Genomic DNA, 22,683 nt, shown 5'->3' with positions numbered 1-22,683 from the left:
GAAGATAGCTGACATGATATTAAGCTCATAAAACCTCGATACGTAATCGTAGGACGTATCCTACATTATGAGCTATGTTGTATATTATTTTTACCCGTAAAATTCTGTTTTATCATTGCGGCCTTTTTATCAAATAGCCAAGTGTTAGCCGAATTGGTTAGCGTTAAGCCGGAGTTAACATATTACGCGAAAGAAGTCTTACAACTGCTACGGATCAATACCACAAGCTGATATGCCAAGAAATTAACCACACATTGTAAATTTTAAACAAAACATTCACGATAAAATTGATCATTTTTTAATTTAAATGTAACGTAATTTTCTGATACCCTGGTCAATTTGAAATTAACTTATTTTACTTTAATTTGAATTTTAATTAGTCGATAGCAGCTGATGGTACAGTAGACCACCGATCAAGGTTAACTATTGAATCAGATTAGTAAACCAGACTTTGACAAGTTTATCAGAAATCGCAGGTATGCCTGTTACTACGTGATTACTTATTATTTATTTTCTACGGGGAAATCTTTATTTTTTGAAACAGCTTTAGAATATTATATCGATTATTATTTATTACATTTATAAAGTATTATATAAGTAAAAAATATACTTTCTATTTTATAATTACAAACCTACTACAATTTTATGTTTTTCTGTCAAAGGATTTTCAAAAAGAAATTGGTCTGTGGCCGTAAATAGGGTAACTAAAGAATCTATTTTAACGTAAGCACGTAAACCCAAGCGCGCCTCATCTTTATCCTCTCCATATTCTCATCGGATTATGAGACTGCCTCTGTATTAGCGCACGCATTTGCGCACTATAATATGAACAGATAAATATTTCCATTCCATCACATAAACATGAATCATAAAATATTTAGGCCAAGCTAACAAGTTTTCTGCCGAACAAGTTTTGAAAAAAATCATGGATTTCTTTTACTATACGTAAATTCATTAACACTTTATTTTTTTATTAATGTAAGTCATATTTTTAAAGTAACTTTGAACAATCGAAGAACATTTGACCCCGCGACCCTTTTCCAATGAAAGTTGAGCTGCATTATATTTGATCGAAACAATATATTAATTCCCACCGCTATTTATCGATGGAATACTTTGATTTCAATAACCATTGTTATTCAGATAGATGTTGTATAAAATTGTATTACGTAACGTTACAAATATGATAAGCCGTTTTATTTGTGCTGTGGTGTGGTGATTTTTTTTTATGGAATAGGAAGGCGGACGAGCATATGGGCAACCTGATGGTAAGTGGTCACGCCCTTAGACATTGGCATTGTGAGAAATGTCAATCGTCGCTTACATAGAGGTTACCGTTGATTTTTACTGGGCTTTTTGGTATAATCGATAGAAATAAAATCATTAATTCATATAAATAATTATTTGTTCATTCTCCACATGCACATGCCTCTTACAGACATTCGTTTTCCAGTGGCAAACAACAAATAAAAAATATAGTTTTATTCATGTCATCTGACTGTATGTAATGTTTCTGAGTACAAGGACCACACGGTCGTGTAGTATAATTTTCCCAGAAAACCCGTTTACAGAAAAATAGCTAACCTAAAATTATCGTTAGTTAAAAGTATTTATAACAATGTTGCCATTCAAACATAATTCTAGCCAGAAAAGAGTTTGTACATCAATTAGGACCACACGGTCGTGTAGTATAATTTTCCCAGAAAACCCGTTTACAGAAAAATAGCTAACCTAAAATTATCGTTAGTTAAAAGTATTTATAACAATGTCGCCATTCAAACATAATTCTAGCCATAAAAGAGTTTGTACATCAATTAAAAATCAAGATACTACAATATTTCCAGTGGCGTGATAAACATCAAATGTCTACTAGAAATTACTTTTTTCAGTTTATTAGTTTCGTGTCTTCTGTTCACGCTATCTGTACTTGTAACGTCACTGATTACCTAAGAGACTTTGTTTTTATTTCTAATGTGTGTGCTAAGTAGTTGAAAATATAGAACGAAATTTGACCCAACTGAGATCACATTACCATCCGACTGCCGATAGTTTTCATTCCATTTGGTTTCAATTCAACCAATTTTATTATTTATATCAGACCCTTCTAAAAATATATAAAATAGTTTTACGTAATGATAAGTTACGTGCAACTTAATCGAAAGATAAATGTTGACGCGTTGATATCTTTTATATGAGAATGCATTATAAATTTTAAACTTACCCTAAGGAAACCAAAATAAATATATGTTTCAGATTATTTGCAAAACATGAAAGACGTAAAATGTATACAATGCGTACAATGAAATAATATATGGCTGACGTCCAGCCACAAATAGTATTCACAATATGTCTAACGATAACCACTCTTCCGTTCAATAAGAGTGATTAAATCTTACTGTATTATTATCAGACGATAAAAGATTTATGGCCATATTATCGTATCAATATGGATTTTTTTTATAGTGTAAAAAATATATGGAATAAATTATTAGTATTTAGAAATAGCTTAACTTATGTTTATCACTAAATGTCTAAATGACGAAAGTCTTCTGTTTGGAATCGGTCGTAACGAAATTTTAAATGTTATTCTGGGACCTGGATGAACATATATGCCACGGTACGGAAAGGGTCTCGGATGCGTATTTTAAAACAATTCCGCAGCCTCTCCGATCCGTGTCGAGGATGGCCATCACAGGGGTTTTAGGGATTTCTCCTGCGTGAAAAAACGGTCCTAGATATAGACTTCTGTTGTATTAACTACAACTTTCGGCGATTCACCCAGCCTTATAAATTACGGGATTTACTAGAAAAATGTTCGCGGGGAATAGCATTATTTTATACAACCCATTTCGAATAAGCCGCAAGTAGATATTAAAAAATGTAGTAAACTACGAAATTTGGACAGTTTATTTATTATTTTGTTTAGTTATCATCTAGATAAACAGATACATAAATAATCTGTTTGTATGATCTCGTTACTTTATAAACTTTGATAATTGACTGTGTGTTGCAAACACGAGCTTCACACAAGTATTAGATATAATCTGTCGAACGTTTGGTGTGTTTTCATAGATTATTTTTACCTTATGCATGCAATGTTTCTATTCGAATGGACGTTATATGCGTAATGTAGCAAATTCTTATTTTTCTTAAATACAATAGACAATATGATAATATGATTTTGCAACACAGAGTACCAAATGTTAACTAATCCCTAAAAAAATATATATTTTAAATGGGCAACATAAAAACAATGATTTTATTCTATTTAAAAATGTTAAGCTGAGTCACACCGCCGCGAATATCAAATGTTGTAAAGTTTAACTTATAGTTCTCGGTATACATATTGTTTCGAACTGTTCTCAGCTAATTAGATGTATCGTGCTATTTTTAGTCATTATAAAATGATATATGGACGTAAAATTGTTTCATTACCGTTCGAAAATAAGTCAATTAAATTCTAATAAGATTCTTAGATGAGTGAAATTTTAGAACGTAAAGTTTTAACTTCATGCGTTCTAAGCTTTCCATGGCAACGGTAAATTTCGAATTCAATTTGAGTATTTTTGTATTATGATAAATCTCACATTACACGAGAAATCCACTATTGACTAACGAGTAACAGCCTCACGCGCATCAGCTATCGGTGTCATAATTCACGTGTAAACACCGCTACATACTACGTGGAAGGCACCGACGCTTGCTTTTTCTATAAAGCCTATCATGAAATTCATTAAACAATGATACATACTTCTCGTCGAACTTAGTACCGCTGTAATATATAGACTTCAATCACCTGACCGCAGAGTAAACAGCGACAGGTCATAGTGTCGGTTAACAAAATTTACCGTTAAGATCCACTGAAACGCACGATCAAATGCCAGGGCCCGTCGTCATATCACAATCACTTGATAAACCGAACACTCGGTTGAAACACCCACGATCACCAGTCACAAATCCTCGGACATTTTATCGTTAACGTACGGTATCGATGCTGGAGCCGCGACGGAGAGCGCACAGGAGCACCAAATGCGACAGACCGTGAATGTTAACCTACCTGTAGCGCTTGCGTGTCGCCTGTCGGCACCGGACCGGGGCGACTGTTTTACCGACCGCCTGCACCGCCATGTTTTATACAACCTTAAAATTTGGAAACGCGTTAACTAACAAAACCTGAAACTTATATCGTGTAAGCTGTTATCAGTTTCATATTAGATTCAAAATACGCAATATATGTTATAATAGCGAAATTATTAGCGTTAGATAATTGTATTAGCTCATTAACCAACACTTACAACGCCATCTGTTGTAATCAGAACACAACATTACATTACTTAAGTTAAAGTTAAGTTATAAAATTCAAAAAAAATTGAATAGATCATTTCAATACATCAAAATGTTTGAAAGATTGTAAATTTATTTGGTATAATTTATTTGTGGTTTTTTATTACGTCTATTATTTAATTTAGTTGGCAAGTTCTAACTACCTGAAAAGCCTACAAGTTATCGATTGATGCAATATATGGATTTTCCACTAGATGGCACCACTGACTGTAAAAGGCTTCACAAATATCCACAGCCAATGTTTACATTCCTCGACTACTCTAAATTCTTTCTGCGACACATGTGACCGTTAGACTACATAATTAGATTTACGACACGATAAACATTTTAATCGAAAGATTTATTAGCATTTATACATCCGCATCTTATTTTGTGACTGATGCTCGATCAAGACCCTGGCGATGACCAAGAGAATGCTTAGAATTGTAGATCCGCATTTACTAACAATTATAAGTGACGACATTTATATTCAATGAATAAACGCTTGTACCTAGTAATAATATTTTATTAGTTGCTAAATTATTATAAAATAATGGACATATTTTTAATAGCCATTAAGCAAGAACTTAATAAATTATACGTCTAAAATCAATCACATTTGCAATAAATAGTTTTATAGCTTTATAATAGATTGGGTGTTGAGTATCGAGAGTCACAATTATACTTTATCAAAATACAATAGAAATGGACACGATTTTTTTTTAATTGAAATTCATGAAATATTTCAGTACAAATGAAGCAAAATAATATGTTTTAACTTTTTTCACTTACCTCGACCACTTTAGGTTTCTTGCCCATAACAATCCTCTTTAATACAACAATATTGTGACCTTGATCACCACTTGATAGCAATTATTGATATATTACTGGATAGAGCTTCTCAAGTATATATCGGTCGATAACGATATTCGATAGAGTTTAATTGTTAGAATATTCGGACTTATCATATACTTTATAGTTTCAATTTATCTACATCAATTACTCCATCTTAACTGTCTGAAGTAATTTAAATACAATATGATAAATGAATAAATAAGAGTAAGTCGTTGATGAATATAGAGAATAGCCGGATCAATAGATAAATAGTGCTAAATGATAAAGATAACATCTGCGTAAGTGCGGTGCTAAATGGTCTAAAAACGTTAATTTAGTATCGCACTTCGAGAATATTTTTCTCTTATAACTTTCAAAAGTTATATAATATATATCCATACCTAACCATACAATCAGTTTCAAGAACCTATGTAAAAAAAATATACGTTCGTCTCATTGTATGGCTTCTGTCAAATATTACAGAACTACAAACATGTTGGGCGAGTTTTGATGTGTTATATATGTGTAGCTATAAAGTAAAAAGTAAATTAACTGTAAATGACCTACCGCTGAGCCTACTTATTATTTAGTCCCTACGTATTATTTAGCTTTATTCCATCACGCTGCTCTAACACGGGTTGATGAGTTAACATGTGGCGACACCAGCAGGCTCACTCATTCGACTTGTCAAAAATATATTCATCAATGTAGTGCAATTACAAAGGCATATCAATTTTATTACTAAGAATCTAAAACTCCCATTGTTCTTTGCGAAATGATTTAAAGTTCTCATACATACATAAATACGTAACAAGATGTCTTATTTTATTGTATTGTACAGTATGACGCAATTTAGTATTTTAATTAGGCGTGCATTACTCGATAATACATCGATATAATTGCGTATTCTTGCAACCATAAAACATAAGCACCTGTTCCAAAGAGACAAAATTTATATATGCGAAACAGGATGTAACCAAATTAAGCTCGTATCATATGTAAATACTGTGATTCGTGAATTATAACCATTTTATAACAAAAACCAGTTTATTGAAGATACAAAAATCGTAAGTTAAATATTACTTATATAATACGTTTATTTTTACGCGCAGTACTCGCGACTTTATGTGTGTAGCGCGATCTCTTTAAGAAAAGAACTGATTCATATTTATTTATTTTTTATTTTATATACGAATTCCGTCGACATATAGGATGATACGGCCTAGACATCAAGAAAATTCCCACTGCGGCTTTAAAATCCGGAATTATAAGAGGAAGAACTTACCGTGTTTAAGTAACATAATATTAGGGCGTATTAGGGTGAAACTGCGATGCCCAGCTAGCCTAGCAGCAGCAGCAGACGAAGACAGACATGATGTGTAATGTTATTATATTTCACTCTAAGTTTCAAGTAAAAATCTTGGACGGAATTTGAATTATACGAAAATACTAATAGGTATACTTATCCTACACTATTATATTATGTATCTTGAAACCATTCTTAATCTGTCCCAGAGAAACGGTCAGGGTAATGACTATATTAATATAAGTACTAATTGAATAGACTAATTCTAATAGACAATAAAAATAAATATCTTTCCCTATTGTAATTTATAATTTCCTAACATAATTTTTTTTAAAAAGGCTTTTAAATATAAGCTCTAGTAGTCGTGAAAAATTCTACAACCACATAAATTTTCTTTCACCTTCTCTATCTGATCCAACAGGACAGTAATTCTGTTTGAACGATTTCATACTCAAACATACGTATCATTGCGAATTACCGATATATTCACATTCTTGCCCCCATTCCACGCGGTCATGATTTGTACAATAGCTATTTTTAATTTTGATTTGTATATATTTGAGTTGTCAATGAAAATAATGGTCTTACTTTAGATAATACAGCCAAATCAGCTAGGAAATATTTTTGCGTTTGTAGTAGTGCACCGTCAGACGAAAAATAAAAAAAAACATTTACTTTTTATAAAAAAAAAGTATTATAGGTACTTAATACGTATTGCACAATTACGAACACAAAAACCTGACAATTACATATCAGTAGTTGTCGTTTATTATTCATTCACCCAGGGTACGACTGCCTCGTTGGACTAGTGGCTTGATGTAAGGCCGTAGACCCGGATGTCCTGAGTTAATTTTTTCTGTGATTTTAAGTGCTCTCCTTTGTCGTTTAATCGTTTATTTTATGCGTATTTATGTCTAAAGTAAATTCTTATAATTTTTTATAATATTTTTGCGAAAACTTAGAACTTAACATGAGGACAGATTAAATAAAATAAAATTAGGTTTCATTTCTTAAAATGTTATGCAAACATAACTAAATAGATATTGAATACAAAATGATGTTGGACTAGCTATTTTCGATTTCACCAGACTTGTTGGCAACTTAACATCCTTGTATTTATTATCTATGCATGCATCTTCACATAAGCAGGCCAATTAATTTTGTCAGGCAAAAAAACCAGAGGCTGCCGGTCCGCGCTTGTGCCACGATTAGTCACGATACTTACGACCGTTATGCAGATTTATGCAATAAATATACGAGTTGTATTGTTGTATACCATGAGGAACCGGGTTGAGGTTACGCGAGTGTCAAGACCGCATCTTTATTGTTTAAGAGTTACTGGCCAGATTATATTTTTTGAATTATAAACAAATCAAATGTTGCCAAAATAATTTCACTAATATATTAGATATTCTTTATTTAAAAGTTCTTTATAACACACAGTCGGGCAAAGAGTTTAAGGTTTTCTTGGCTCCTGACCGATTGCGGTCACAACGGCCGTCCCCAACGGAGACTGGCCAAGTGCGCAGGAGATATTTTAGTGCACTTTCTATACTCTTTCACGTACTTGATTTCAGGCACAGGAATAACGACTTTGCGTGCTACGCTCGTATTAACAATTTATTTAAAGAAAAAAATGTGTATTTTTGCGACCCTGGGTTTGAACTCAGGACCTTGGATCCCCAGTATTATTAGTTTTACTAGTTGCATATTATACTAGTATTTTTCTATCATTGATTTGCTATTAATATTATTAATCTATGCAGTATTTTAATTATATTAATATTTAGACGTATAAGACTTTTTAATCTATAATTCATGTACATATCCGTGTTTTAGGTAAAGTACATCAAATAACATCAAATAAAATAAAAAATCTGTTATTTCAATAATTTGATTCACAAATATGGAAATCCGCATGCAAATAATGTTTGAACAGTGTGAATTAATTAAGTCTTTAACGAGATTGAAGTCGGTGGTTGAGCGTTAATATATATATAAATACAATAAATACTACTGATATTGTATTCATTCGGAAAAAAATCAGTAAAAACTAAACCTAATAGAAAGCAAATTCCCAAAAGCCTTGTTAATTGATTAATTTATATTATAAGTTTAAAGTAATTATAAGGTAAAGTAAGAGTCGTCAGCTAGTTATTATTATAATATAGACATACTTAGTCATACATCCGCATTGAGTGATGTAAAGTTGAATTGTTACCAATATCTGTTAATAAAATAATTTAGTCACATGCCTTTTTACCTTAGCCCAGCATTTAGTCTCAATTGCGAGCAAGCAACACTCGCATATTTTTTCATCTCGTGCTTGATGGAGGTGGAAAACATCTTGAAACCTGCGTGTGTAAATAATGTGAACCACATGTATCTCATCGTGTTGGACCAGCGCAGTGGGAACATATACAGGCTGCCTAACTTTATTAATGCAAAAAATATTATCGTACGGGGTCATAGTTTAATCTGAATATTGTGGAATTCATTTGGGATTTTTTTACATAATTGATTTTCAATTAGAATTTAATGAGTTTGTTGCCTTATTTTTAAATATATACTCGTTCATTTTGATTTACCGAATACTTGTAATAAATTATAGCTCTTTATTTTTTACTTTGTAACGTCGGCAATAACAAAACAACAATTCTCAAATGTTTTGTATGGATTAACCGCTCCCGACCGCATACGGATGTGAACTTTCTTGCATGTGCTCATTATCTAACAATGTGATATCAATGGCAATGAACCGACGGTCGCTGCGGTAGAAATACCAAGTTGATGAGCCTTTGCTCAGTGCGCACATCTTCGACGCCTTCTAATAGTTCGCCCTTTGCTGATGGTATTGCATCATTCAGCGCTTTAATAATTTTCCACCGAGGCAACATTGATTAAAATGTAAATTGAAATGATAGAATTTTTTTTCTTTGTTTCCAAAATCTGAAGCTTTTTTTCTTTATTAATTTTCAATGTCCTTTGGTCATTTTTTAGTCTTTGACATTGACTTGTATTTATATCTACTAATTAATTTAAAGCACATGAGTTTGTTCGTTTGATTAAATAAATTTTTTCTGTGGATTTCGATTTGAAAAAAATGATTTTTAATTAATTTATTTATATTTAAGATCAATATTACATATGTTTATTAAAAATTTTATAAATTTAAAATAGTCAATATAAAATTGTTATCTCTGTAAATGTATATAAATCAACCGTTTTAATTTATCCTATAAACCAGTAACACATGTGGCAACATTTTAATTTATTTTTTTGCTTGAAAAATATGGGATGCCAATATAAATATATTTAGTAACATCATTTATTATTTATTTTATATTTTGTCAAATGTTAAATTTATTTGCTTACTTAATTACATAATACGCTGCAGCGCTTTAATTGCGAAATTCTAGTTCCGGCAAGCACGCGCATCGCTTTTAAAGCTGTCTTCATAAGAAAAAAATGCTTACATTTTTGCTATTAACGCGCATCGATAACCAAAGTTTCTGTTAAGTTACCAGCAAAAATTATTCCATAATTGTTATCGCTTTCTTAAGAATTGTACATAATTGCAAAAATAGAAACTACAAACTGGACATTTTCATACGGTCGACATCTCTACCAACTCGCACTACTGTATTAATTTGTTCACGGCTTGTTTGGATGCGACGCTATTAATACTTCGACTTTTATGGAAGGCTAGGTCACGTACAAAAACGAACAAGATCCTGTTTTATCTTTAGAGGATAGACTCCTATATACCAGTTTTAATTTGTTTAATGCGGATAAATTGATAGTTAAACATATTAAAGGGTATTGTAGGTAACTATAAAATATATTGTACATGAGTATTTAAAAATGACATTAACTGACAAAATAATACCAAAACTGTTCGTATTGAGTTATTACAAACGAACGATGTAAGTTTTATTTTTTTATATTAAAACAGTTAAATTGTATAAATATAATAAATAATATATGTATAACTTATGTTTAAGTTACATACAATAAATGTTTGTATGATAAACCATTATCTTGAGTTATATGAAATTGCTAAACTACAGAATAAAATTCACGATGGTATAAGAAACCGGTCTAATATTAAGAAAATAATACAATAAATTAATATTTGTTTTAAATTCGACGAGTAGAACTATTCTGTAAAAACTCGATACTCACCGCAGAACTAAATTACGAAATGCAAGAAAGTGATATATTATATACGATATTTATCATAATAATAAAAACGTTTAAGTGATATCACATAATACAATTTCACCGTAAGTCGGTTTTTGACTTTTTACGAGTGAGGTATGAATTGTTACGGAAAAGCAATGTTATCGAAATTTAAAAAGTAGCGATTTATCCAGCTTGTGGTAAATAGGTATACTAAGACCAAAATGTATTAATATCGTTTTCTATGTAACATTTAGTAATATCATACTAGCGATTGATATAACCGGAAAAAAACCATTCAATACCTAAATCGAAGCTGCTCTATTTACGAGCGAAACATAACATAACATTTTGACGAAACAAATTTATTTTAAATACCAATAATTGATTCTGATTGATGTTTTGGTTAGAAGACGCATTAAAGAAATATTTTAGTTTTATTGTTTTTTTTTAAATATCGATTCTATAAAAGTGATTAATATATCTACAAATAGTAATATTTTTGAATCGATAATTAGCTATTAATATAACTAATGTATGCAACATTTTTATTATTATCAAATGCGACAACTAATCAACGAAATCAAGTCGGTATTTTGGAATAAATAAACTAGACAGCACGTCGCTTCTCCTAAATCCGCGTTGAAACGATGAAAGGTCATTCCATCGGATATCGAACTTTAAATTTTTGTTATGTAATTAAATATTGATTTTGTATATCCTTGTTAATTTAAATGATTTTTCTTTACAATATTTGATATCTGTAAAAAAATTGTTCGTGAACTCAATTTTATAGCATTAAATTTAAAAGTTAAGTTTATTAATAAATAATCTTTAAATACAATATACAATTTTAATTTATTATTTTACTAGCCATTTGGATCCTAGCCATTTCGTGTTAGTTAAAATATATCATATTATTTTATTTATTTAAAGATGGAATAAAAGGGCCTCTATTCTACGACAAAATCGACTTCTAAAGAAAACTCCATGAACGTACGGATTCGTTCGAGCGTGTATATAAGTAATATTAAATATTATTATTATTATTATTATTGACACTTTATTGCACCCAAACTTAAAACTAAAAATTACAATTTTTAAACAAAAAAAAAGTTGCATGAGGTGCAACAGGCGCCCTTATCGCTAAGCAGCAATCTCTTCCAGGCAACCTTTGGGCAGAGGATCATAATATTTATAAATGGGAAGGGTACAAGCCAGTTTACCTATATACTACATACACTACTACATACATAATACATACATACATATATATACTACACTACTATTATATATAATATAAATACATAAATAAATACATATATAATATATAATATAATATAAATACATAATATATATATAATAAAAATAGGAGATATAACAAAACAAAAAATTAACAACGACAACAACTGCTTAGTATTAATAATGCGACAAGTAAAAGTCCTTAACCATACTTTTAAAAACGGCCAATGACTGTGCGCGCCTTGTATCTAAGGATAATGAGTTTCAAAGTCGAGAAGCTTCAACTGTGAAGGACTTAGAATAGTAGGAAGAAGAGTGAGAAGGAATGGAGAGAATTAAATTTTCATTCGAGCGAAGAGCGCGCTTATGAGTCTCCCTTTGGAGAGTGAAACGCTTTTTAAGATAGAAGGGTGTCTCTGGATTAAAAAGAATAGAATAGAGAAGAGATAAAATGTGAGTATTCCTGCGAAGGCGAATTTAATATCTGATCCAACAAACTTTTACACTTATTAGTAATGTAATTTTATGTACTCAATTATATCAAAAATAAATTTTACTATGATTTCTAATGACACAATTTCAATAGTTAACAAATCAATAACGAACCAATAATTATATTTATACTAACTGGTAGTTGAAACAAAAATTATTCAGCTTTATAAGATTATTACCTTAGATTAATTATCTATGGCATTACTAAAGAAAAAAAAAACGAATATATAATAATTTTAGGACAAATGGCTTTATGTTTGCTTGTATATTATTAAAAAATAACTTTAAGCGTTAACCCGGATCAGAGCTGTAACAGCAGATGCTTTGGAGCGCGGAAGCATCAATATTTATGAGTTAGGAATGCACATAAAAACAAAGCATCCGCGATATTTCGACCAACGTACCGTATTACAGATTAAGCTCGCTACCTTATAATATATAATAGTTAAATCATTTTAACGATTATGAAGAACAATGAACATTCATCCTTTTTACAAATCTAAACTAATATTATAAATGCAAAAGTAACTCTGTTTGTGTATTTCACGTCTAAAACACTGAACCGATTTTGATGATGTTTGATATGTTCCCAAGGTATGACATAGGCTTCTTCTTTGATACCTAACATTTGCTACCACCATTACCTACCACCTTCCAAAATGCGGGCAAGCTCTGGAAGTGAGAAACAATAATTGATATAACAGTTGCTTACATTCAACTACATTTAATCGCAAATCATCTAAATCTACTTACGATAAACATATGTATTCTTCTCTCTCTTATTTATTAGTTAATTGTCGTGACAAAATGTTAGCAAGATATATCCAGATTATACAACTTGATAACAAAATCAAATTTATTCTATATATCAATGTAGCACTTTGTTAACGATATTAAATCATTTTAATGTAGTATAACAGCGGCCACGTGTGTTTGTAACAATGTTTTCTTAATGTTTTTTTTCCTTAAATGACAGAATCATTTAAAAATAATAATAAAATAACTAAGAAGTATATACATATATATACTAAGAAGTATATATATATATATATATCTATAACATATTCATTGCGACCATTCCAATGAGTTCAAACACGAGACTCTGTTATAAGAAGTAGGCGATTAGTTGGGTATAAGGCTGATTCCATATGATGCTGCAACATCACCATATTATTATAATATCGATTATAACTAGTAACATTGATCACATCCATTTAGCAATTGAAAAGAACTGATGATCTTTAAAACACTTCATAGCTTAACCTTTTAAAAAAAACTAAATCAAAATCGGTTCATCCCTTTAGGAGCTACGGTCCCACAAAAAGACACACAAATACACACTTTAAGCTTACAACCACATTTTTCATCGGCAGATAAAAAAAACATTCCAATATAAACATAAGCAAAAATAATAAGCAATATCTTTATGTCTCTTTAACTAAAGTTAATACTACTGTAGTAATTCTTTTAATGGTACAATTCCATTTCGGTGAAGTTAAACCAATTCGATGCTCCACAGACTCGCGTCTCTGAATCTAGGTGACCAACTGACCAACACTGTGCGTGTCAATCGCAAGTACATCATCTGTAATTACAATCCATCGCGTGTTAAATAAAAAAAATGTTGTTGGGTAACATGCACATAAATTAATGAACAATCGAATATTAATAATTCGACCAAAACGACGAAGGTCGCGGTAAACTATTTTATTTTTACGATTGTTGAATGTCCCGAAATATCCCTCCAGATAAAGAGCTAATTATCACGAATCTAACAACGCACTGTTTCTATATAATTGATTATTCATTTCGCTTTTTAAAAGAACTATTATAATATTGTTACGTATAAATAGAACACTAGTTCGCAATATCGCCCGTTTATTAGGGGGCAGATAATAGATATAAATACGCAGCCTATTTTAACACATTGGCGTTCTAACTGGCTTCATAGCCAATTTTATTAAAATCGGCTCAGTGGCTTAGTGAAAGCGTAACAGATAGACAGAACTACTTTTGTATTATAATATTAGTAGGTAAAGGTTAAAATAAACATACTGCTATCAAACTGTCATAATATAGTTTATTTACATCTCCGAGTGAGCCTCTGAATTCAAAATCATAAATTTTTAGGCTCTTTTGGTAAATAAAAATCGTTTCAATGTCAAAGTGCCAGTGCCACATAAAAGGGTGACGTATGACACAATATGATGAAAATAAGCGATTCTGGCTTTTTCATTATCAGAGTGACTAACAATTCTCACATAACACCATTACATAAACCGCGGTGCTTAGCCTCTACGCTTGCCAGAGAACGAAAATGATGAAAATCCATTAAGACTGATTCCAAGAATTTGATTAAGTTAACAATATCGAGATTAATATTATTTCTATATTATATATATGTTATTATATATATATATTGGAGAATCGTTATTCTCACGGTTACTCATTGTGGGCAATTACAGGGATCTGGGTGAGAAATAAGCTTTTCAACATACAGTCTTTACTTCAACCAACAGAAATGTAATATTCACACTTTTTATACAATACAAAGTACAGTCCCTAGGCTTGTATTCCTTTTAATGCGATCCGAACGTTAAGTGCTGCTAATTTTATTTCATTATTTTTCAAATTTTGGGCTCTGTACACGTCACCATGACGTTTGTGCGTTGTTTGCGGTCAGTTCTTATAAGCCGGATGCGACATATAAATATCGACATTAATATTATTTCTATAATATTTAACTTCGGGAATTGAATATTATAATTTTTTTTAACATTGAAATATTAATAAATAGCTATTACACGTAGTTTCACCCGCGTAGTTCGCGTTTCCATGGGAATAAGGGGATAAAATATAGCTTATGTTATTCGCTGATAATGTAGCGTGAAAGAATTTTTAAAAACGGTGTAGTGGTTTAGGCGTGAAAGCGTAACAAACGATCAAACTCACATTCGCATTTGTAATATTAGTTAGAATTAGGATGTATAAAATTAATTATTTATTTTTTATATATTATACCTTAAAAATTAATAGTAAGTAATTTCCACACAATCTATAACAATTTTTACATTCTCTCACTAAGATAATTTCACGCCATAGTCTTTAATTTTAAAGCACAATATCGTGTTCCACGCAATTGAATACCTTAGATACATCATAAGATACACCGATTGCACTTCGTGATTCTTCAAAGATTTTCATAAAATTTGCTAGGGGCCAGATAAAAAAAAGATTTTTACAAAAACGAAAATGAACTCGTTGATAATCGATATATTATTGATAGCATTCCACGTGATTTTAATAAGATCTTTTATGTTTTGATTTTATTTTTACTATGCAATGCTGTTTTAAGCATACATAAATACGATTAAAAATATTTGAGTATTCGTAGGTGAATATATTTATTTCCTTAACATTTAAAGAAAAATAATTTTTATATATTACTCACAACGAAGTCGTGAAGTTTTTTTAAAACCATAATTGTTGTGTTTCTTTTGACAATTTAAACATACTTATAAACTTATTAATATGAATTCAATTAAATTCTTTAAATGATCGTGATGGTTTTTAACTGTGACAACAGGAAACAGACTATTTCAATGACATGTAGTGTAAAGTAAACTCAAAGAAGAATAATCATTACGGTTGAGATTGCAGATTTATGTTCATATTGAAGAAAAACATAATAGTCTTAATGAATGAGCTCTAGAAAAATAATAATTAAACTAGTATATTTTAATATTTAAATCTAATAGTGTCTATACTTTGAATTACATGTTTAATTTTTACACATACCTAATGAAGCATGTAATACTTGAAAAAATATATAACGCGTGGAATGAATGTCTTGTTATTGCTAAATTTTTCCAGTATGTACAATTGTAGGTAAATAATACGATCGGACTTCGTCATGCAGTCGCAAAAACTATCATAAACCTGATTTTATTTATTTTTACATAAAGTTATTTAAAAAGACACAGAACACGGAGAATAATTGATATTATAATATTGAAACACGTAACTAGTTTGATACAATTAACAAAATAAAAATTATAAAACTTTTTATAATATATATAAAGAATAAGGTCTCATTAAGCCTAAGAACACATAGCGAGGTATTGTTTAACTTGCCAAATTGATTAATGTGACCCTGTTATTTGTACTGACAAAAAAGTATATAAAAACTAGTCAATACATATCTGATCTGACACATTCAACGGTACATGACATTTGTCACAGTAATACTTGACAGTGCAAAAACTTAATCATATTATACTATGATTGAGGTTCACGTGTTACGTGAGTTTAATGACCTTGTGCCAACGCTGTAGTTGATCCGGTCCGCACATAAGCTGCATATATGCAATTCAATTAGAGACGTATGTTCATAAATAACTTGGTTATATTTACTAGTTTATCGAGGCCGTAATGAAATTATTGAGATCTCAATCTATATTCAGATCAAAACAACTTGATTGAAATTTGTTACCGGATATTGAAATCCTTCGAATAATGTTAATAAATTAGATTTTTATTTATAAATTTCATTTGTTTTCATATATTTTATTTATAATAAAGTAGCACCGTAAATTAGTACCAATAACATTTTAGTCTATGATTTGTCAATGGTATGTTTATGTACTTGCACAATGTACATGATAATTAAACGATATTGAAATTATATTTATATTTTATAAATATTTATAAAATATTTTTTTTATAACTGAAAGGATTATTTTTCAGTGACAGAATCTAAAACCAAATAAGAGTTTTATTACAGACAGAACAGTAACAGCCTGTGAATGTCCCACAGCTGGGCTAAGGCCTTCTCTCCCTTTTTGAGGAGAAGGTTTGGAGCCACCACGCTGCTCCGATGCGGGTTGGTGGAATACATGTGGCAGAAGTTTTATTACAGTTAGCCCACAATTTTATTCCTTTTTCATTTTAAAAATATATATTTTCGTAAGCGTTCATTATACAAATTGATTTGTATCTAAACAACTATGTAGTTTAACAAAACTATTGAGAATTTCAAAGCATCGGGATTTACCGTGTTCTTATTTTCGTTAGAAATAAATGTAATTAGCGATCTATTACGTAATTTCAATTCTTCCATACTTAAATCGACAATCATTATTGGAATCTTCATATCTTTAATACCTACATGGAAATAAATAAAAACATATTAAATTGTTATTTTATAAACAACTGTTACAAAGTTGCTTTTAACTAAAAGGTATGTAGTAGGTATCTCGTGTGCACTTATTCATAATTATTGATTTAGAGCCTCCGTTATCAACAATACTACGTAGTATTGTTGATCGAAGCTTAGAGCCTGTTATAATTTCTGTTTTAAATTATAATGATAACGTATTTTCTTAAAAAAAAACATATAATCAATAGGTTTATATGACGTGGTACTTACCCATTGTTACTTCATATACCTAAATCTTGATAAAAACAATTTCCAATTGAAAAAAAATTGCAAATTATATCATTATTTTAATTTTAATATATGTTTATATTAATATTTATAAACTTTATAATCAACAAAAGTTCAAGATATTGTATTTGAAAGTTGTAGGTATTTATTATATGCCTCTACGCCACATCTACGCATTAAGTCGTATGTTAATAATGTTAGGAACTTTTAACATGTGTATAAGTTTGTTCAGTGTTTTTGTCTCTATGATTACCTTAGAATTATAATAGCTATTTTTAAAACATTTTAATTGGTGATAAACCACTATACCCATATGCTATTACAGGCACGAAGGACGTTTAACGATTTAGTTAGTGACGAATTAACGGAGACAGCAATAGTTAATATTAATTCTTACATTGCTAATATCTACAGGCAGAATTGACAACTTCCTACCAAGTAGCTTGTTTGCTAGTCGATCATGTTGGTAAAGTTAAAGAAGTACTTCCGCTCAACATCTATATATTTATATTGACAAACCTTTATTCTAATAATAATTCACTAAATAATTATTTTTACCCATTATACATAGCTTATGCATGCCTCAGGAAATAATATGTCAAGCTAACGACTAATATAAAATATATAGACAATAAATAGATACTTTATTTTACATGGAAAAAAAATGTCTTCAAAAAATTTAATAATAAATATCTTTACTAATAAAGTAGTGACACTAGATAATATATACGTTATGTTATATTATTATGTATGTGATCAATCAAAACCTTGTTTAAAAAACTTATTTCAAATCAATTAGCCAAGGTCTTTGTTAATATAATATTTAAGTAAATCAATCGTGTCATATATTTCAATGATATAAATTTTAGGTGACGAGTTTTATCAATAGCAGTTCAATATTCATAATATTACTTAATAAGGATTAACAAAAACCTAGATATTAGTGATCCTTTCAGGAAATAATTACCTGATGATAAATGGATTTTTAACCGACTTTAATTATTTCGGTTCATTTTTTGTATACGTCAAATCTATTAAAAAATGTATTCGAAATAATTTTAATCCGCAAAGGTAAACTTAATTGGACTTTCATATTTCGTGTTGGGTACTCTTTAATTTTATATTATATTAATTATAAACCATATTCTTGTTTGATTTCTTTGATTTTAATTTACGGAGATTATAACATTATTCATTTCATATAGCTTTTTTTATTAACTATTATAGAATATAATTATTAATAGTAATTTATTTCTGTTGTAGCCCAATTAACAATGAGAAAAAAGCTGTAGATTGTGATCTTGAAATAACGAACGTCCGATAAGAACTGATTACGCACATTGACCGCCACCCGCAGAGGACGCCCGTGGCGTTTCGCGCTGAGATAGCATTCCTAACATTCTTATGTGTCATCGAATATTACGCGCCTCTATAACATCCTATCTGTTTATTTTATTTTTGTTTTCTCATATTCAATTAATTTTGTGATAGTTTATTAATTAGTCGTAATATTTTTCTGTATTTGTGTTCTTAATATTTTTGTGATGGCAGCACGGTTTTTTACTAAACAAAAGACGGGTAGAATGATAAGGGTTGTCACCGTGGGGGACAATAATAAAACGCTGCCGAGTTGTATAATTGATATTATTTGATATAATCAGTATTGACCAAGCTCCACATACGTCTGCCGTAATACCTCTTCGGTGACTCGTGATTTCGATGACGAAGCTAGAGAAAACATATTCTCATCTAACTTCATATTTGTTCGAAATTGAAAATAAAGTTAAATCACTCAAAAGGATAAAATACTACGTACTATAGTAAACATTACAGAAAAAAAGCTTTATTTAGAAAAAAGCTTTTATATATATATATATATATATATATATATATATATATATATATATATATATATATATATATATATATATTCAACATATATGTTCTTATATATATTACCCGTTTTCTTGCAAATTGTTGTAGATGAAGACTCACCGTAAATTACTCAGAATTTCTTAGAGAATCGGCCTTAATACCACGTATCCATTATTTATTTACGTCACGTGATCTTTTTTTTAAAGTTTCCCACGGATGCGATCATAAAATGATAACCAGTAATTGATCAAATAAGAAATAATGGTCAGTTAGATGACTGACTTTAGAAGACAATTGTAATACAAGCAATGCTTGAAATTAAAAAAATATATAAAAAAGAATAAAAGAAATTAGAATTTCCCGATCATATTACATAATTACATAATATTATGTTATTAAGGCAAAGGTGACGGTCGTCGTTCTACGACCCCGGATATTTTCTCTCGGATGGTCGGCAGGCGCTACAAAACAGGGCGTGTCTATTCCTAACTCAAAGGCTGCATCCGGGCCACCGCAGGGATCAAGTTACGGCAGGGGCGTGCGAATGTCAAGGAACCCTATCCGCTCTGCGTCACGCTCGCGGGCCGCGCTCAGTCGCAGCCGATATGTCTGCGCGCGCGCTCGCTCGCACTCAAATCCTTGCGCTCGCGGCTAACTTGCTCACCGCCGCAGCTGCCGCGATACTCTCAAGTAAGTTTTGCTCTTCCACTTGACAACTTATGTTTTTCCTAATTACGGAAAAACAATTATTTTATGCAAATACATTTACAGAAAAAAACATCAATTCTGAGATAAAAATCCCACCTTAGTTACTCTTAGTTATTTAATACATAAATAATATACGTGTACTAATAAGAACGATATTTCGCAGGTGGAAACGATATCGCTTGCACTAAAGATGGATTCTACGTGGACCATGACACCGACTGCCGTGAATACTATCGTTGCGCGGCGGGCACGGTGCGAGGACGCTATGCTTGCGCCCCGGGACGCGTATTTAGTGAAGTGACTGGTTCGTGCGTTCCGCGTCGTAGCCAACTATGCACTCGTCTTGTGTGCAGTCCGGAAGACACCTTCGCCTACGCTACGCCGGGTACAGCATGTCGCCACTATTATCGATGTATTAATGGCACGGCCATCGATCACGCTTGCCCTTCCGGTTCATGGTTTGATCTAGCGAGACAAGCTTGTTCCCGCGGAGCCGGTACTTGCTATGAGCCTCTGTGCGCAGGTCTACCCGATGGAAAATACCCGGACTCGTCGCACGAATGTCGCCGGACGTTGCAGTGTCGCGGTGCAGAATTACGCTCTGCAGTCTCTTGTGGTGGAGCATGCGTCACGACATGTCCGCCCCCACGTGCCGCTGCTGTACCGCTACCAGCTGGCGATGCCGATTTTTGCTCAGACGAAGCGTGTTCTTCATTGTGTCAAAAAGCATCGGACGGTGCCTACGCGGATCGTTCGACCGGATGTCGCGAATATTTCGTGTGCGAGTCTCACCGTGTCATCCGTCGAGGTGTGTGTGAAGCGGGCTTGCTGTTCTCGGGAAGCGGTTGCGAGCCAGCGACGGAAACTCACTGCCCACTCCCGGGTCGCAGTCCCTGCTTCAACCGACAAGACGGCCTTTACAGAGATTGGAAAGATTGTTCATCGTGGTACGAGTGTAATCGTGAGAGAGTCACCTCTCGAGGTTCGTGCGAATCCGGTTTCGTATTCGACGGTGTCGGTTGTGTCCCTAGAGAAGTATTTTACTGTGAAAACCCCAAACGATCAACCGATTGCGAAGCCATGCCTAGTGGGACCTATCAGGACTTAGATTCAAATTGTACCCGATATTTTCACTGTGAGGGTCCCATGCAAACGGTTTTAGCTTGTCCATCCGGACACGTGTACGATGGTGCAAAGTGTTCACTAGCATCTCAGTATCTATGCCCGAGTCTAGACCGTGATTCGTGCTACGGGCGAGCAGACGGTCACTATCGAGCTGCTGATGCGGGTTGCCGAGGATTTTACGCATGTGACAACGGAGAAAAGGCGGTGTACGCGTGCCCGGCGGGACGAGTTTTCGACGGCGAATCATGTGTTCCGAAACATCCGTCCGTTTGTCCGAACGAAGACTACTCCTGTTCTGGTCTTGCAGATGGTTACCATGCAGAGCTGGAGTCGAATTGTCATAGGTATTTTAATTAAAATTGTCTAATATGAATGCTTTTTTCCTGAGACAATAACTAAAGTTTAACATTTTTACAGGTATTTTTACTGTGAGGGCGGAGATCGACTTGCGACATTATCTTGCCTCGGGGGCAAGATATTCGATGGACGTTCCTGCGTCGAGTCTGCGCAACATGTGTGCGGCGCTCCGCGAAAGAGTACCGTAGAGAACGGTGGCAAATATTGTGAACGTGATGGTTTCTATGTGCAACAGGGAACTGAATGTAAAAAATACTATTTCTGTGTTACCGGTCTGAGAACTTATTTAACGTGTCCCACGGGGTACGTGTTTAGTGGTCAAGTGTGTGTACCCCAAGAACATTACACCTGTCCCGGCTGAATGTTAGTTAATGGACGCTGACACGAGGCTAAGCCGGCGCGGACGGCAGGAATCACTAAAGGAGACGCTGGAGAGATAACGACGTACCTGACATAAAGGCTGAACAGTGAGCGTGTCATTGACACGCGTTTTATTTAATATTTATTTTTAATTAAGTTTATAACTGTTCACTGCCATACTAAGAAACACATGCACTGCATACTATTTTTTTATCGCTGGAAAAACGCGTTACGCGTTTCCCCCACAGTGGAACAGTGGGGCGTAGTGGGGGTATGTGGGGCTCGCCGGTGTCCAAAGCGCCGAGTGCGCTCCGAACATAACCACTACAAAACCAGGGTTACCCTTTCCGTCTTAACGAGGAGCGCCACGGGATCGCTTGCGCATGCTACCGTGACAAAACAATGCATATACCTCAGAGAAAAACAATAGACG

At 32.3% G+C, this 22,683-nt stretch overlaps 2 protein-coding genes across 6 annotated transcripts in view; one reads left to right on the top strand and one right to left on the bottom strand.

The window, feature by feature from the left end:
* The window catches only part of LOC126781147 (myosin-VIIa), a 32,441-nt gene extending 28,368 nt beyond the window's left edge, over positions 1–4,073 (bottom strand). The window contains exon 1 of one of the 5 annotated variants that reach the window (XM_050505976.1): positions 4,058–4,073. The gene's annotated coding sequence lies outside the window, so the exon portion shown is untranslated. Of the gene's footprint in view, positions 1–2,221; positions 2,237–3,616; positions 3,633–3,751; positions 4,037–4,057 lie in introns of those variants that run through there. The other 4 variants (XM_050505975.1, XM_050505974.1, XM_050505978.1 and 1 more) reach the window with 4 other exon arrangements.
* Positions 4,074–20,305: 16,232 nt separating this feature from the next.
* On the top strand, positions 20,306–22,666 carry LOC126781188 (peritrophin-48-like). The gene is made up of 3 exons (XM_050506030.1): positions 20,306–20,390; positions 20,572–21,877; positions 21,951–22,666. Exons 1-3 carry the CDS (start codon positions 20,306–20,308, stop codon positions 22,249–22,251), a joined length of 1,692 nt encoding a protein of 563 aa, XP_050361987.1. The 3' UTR covers positions 22,252–22,666.
* The last annotated feature ends 17 nt before the right edge of the window (positions 22,667–22,683 follow it).

This window comes from Nymphalis io, chromosome 3, assembly GCF_905147045.1.
Source record: "Nymphalis io chromosome 3, ilAglIoxx1.1, whole genome shotgun sequence".
NCBI lineage: Eukaryota > Metazoa > Arthropoda > Insecta > Lepidoptera > Nymphalidae > Nymphalis > Nymphalis io.
The sequence above is the reverse complement of the archived record's forward strand: the minus strand, read 5'-3'. Positions and strand labels throughout refer to the sequence as shown.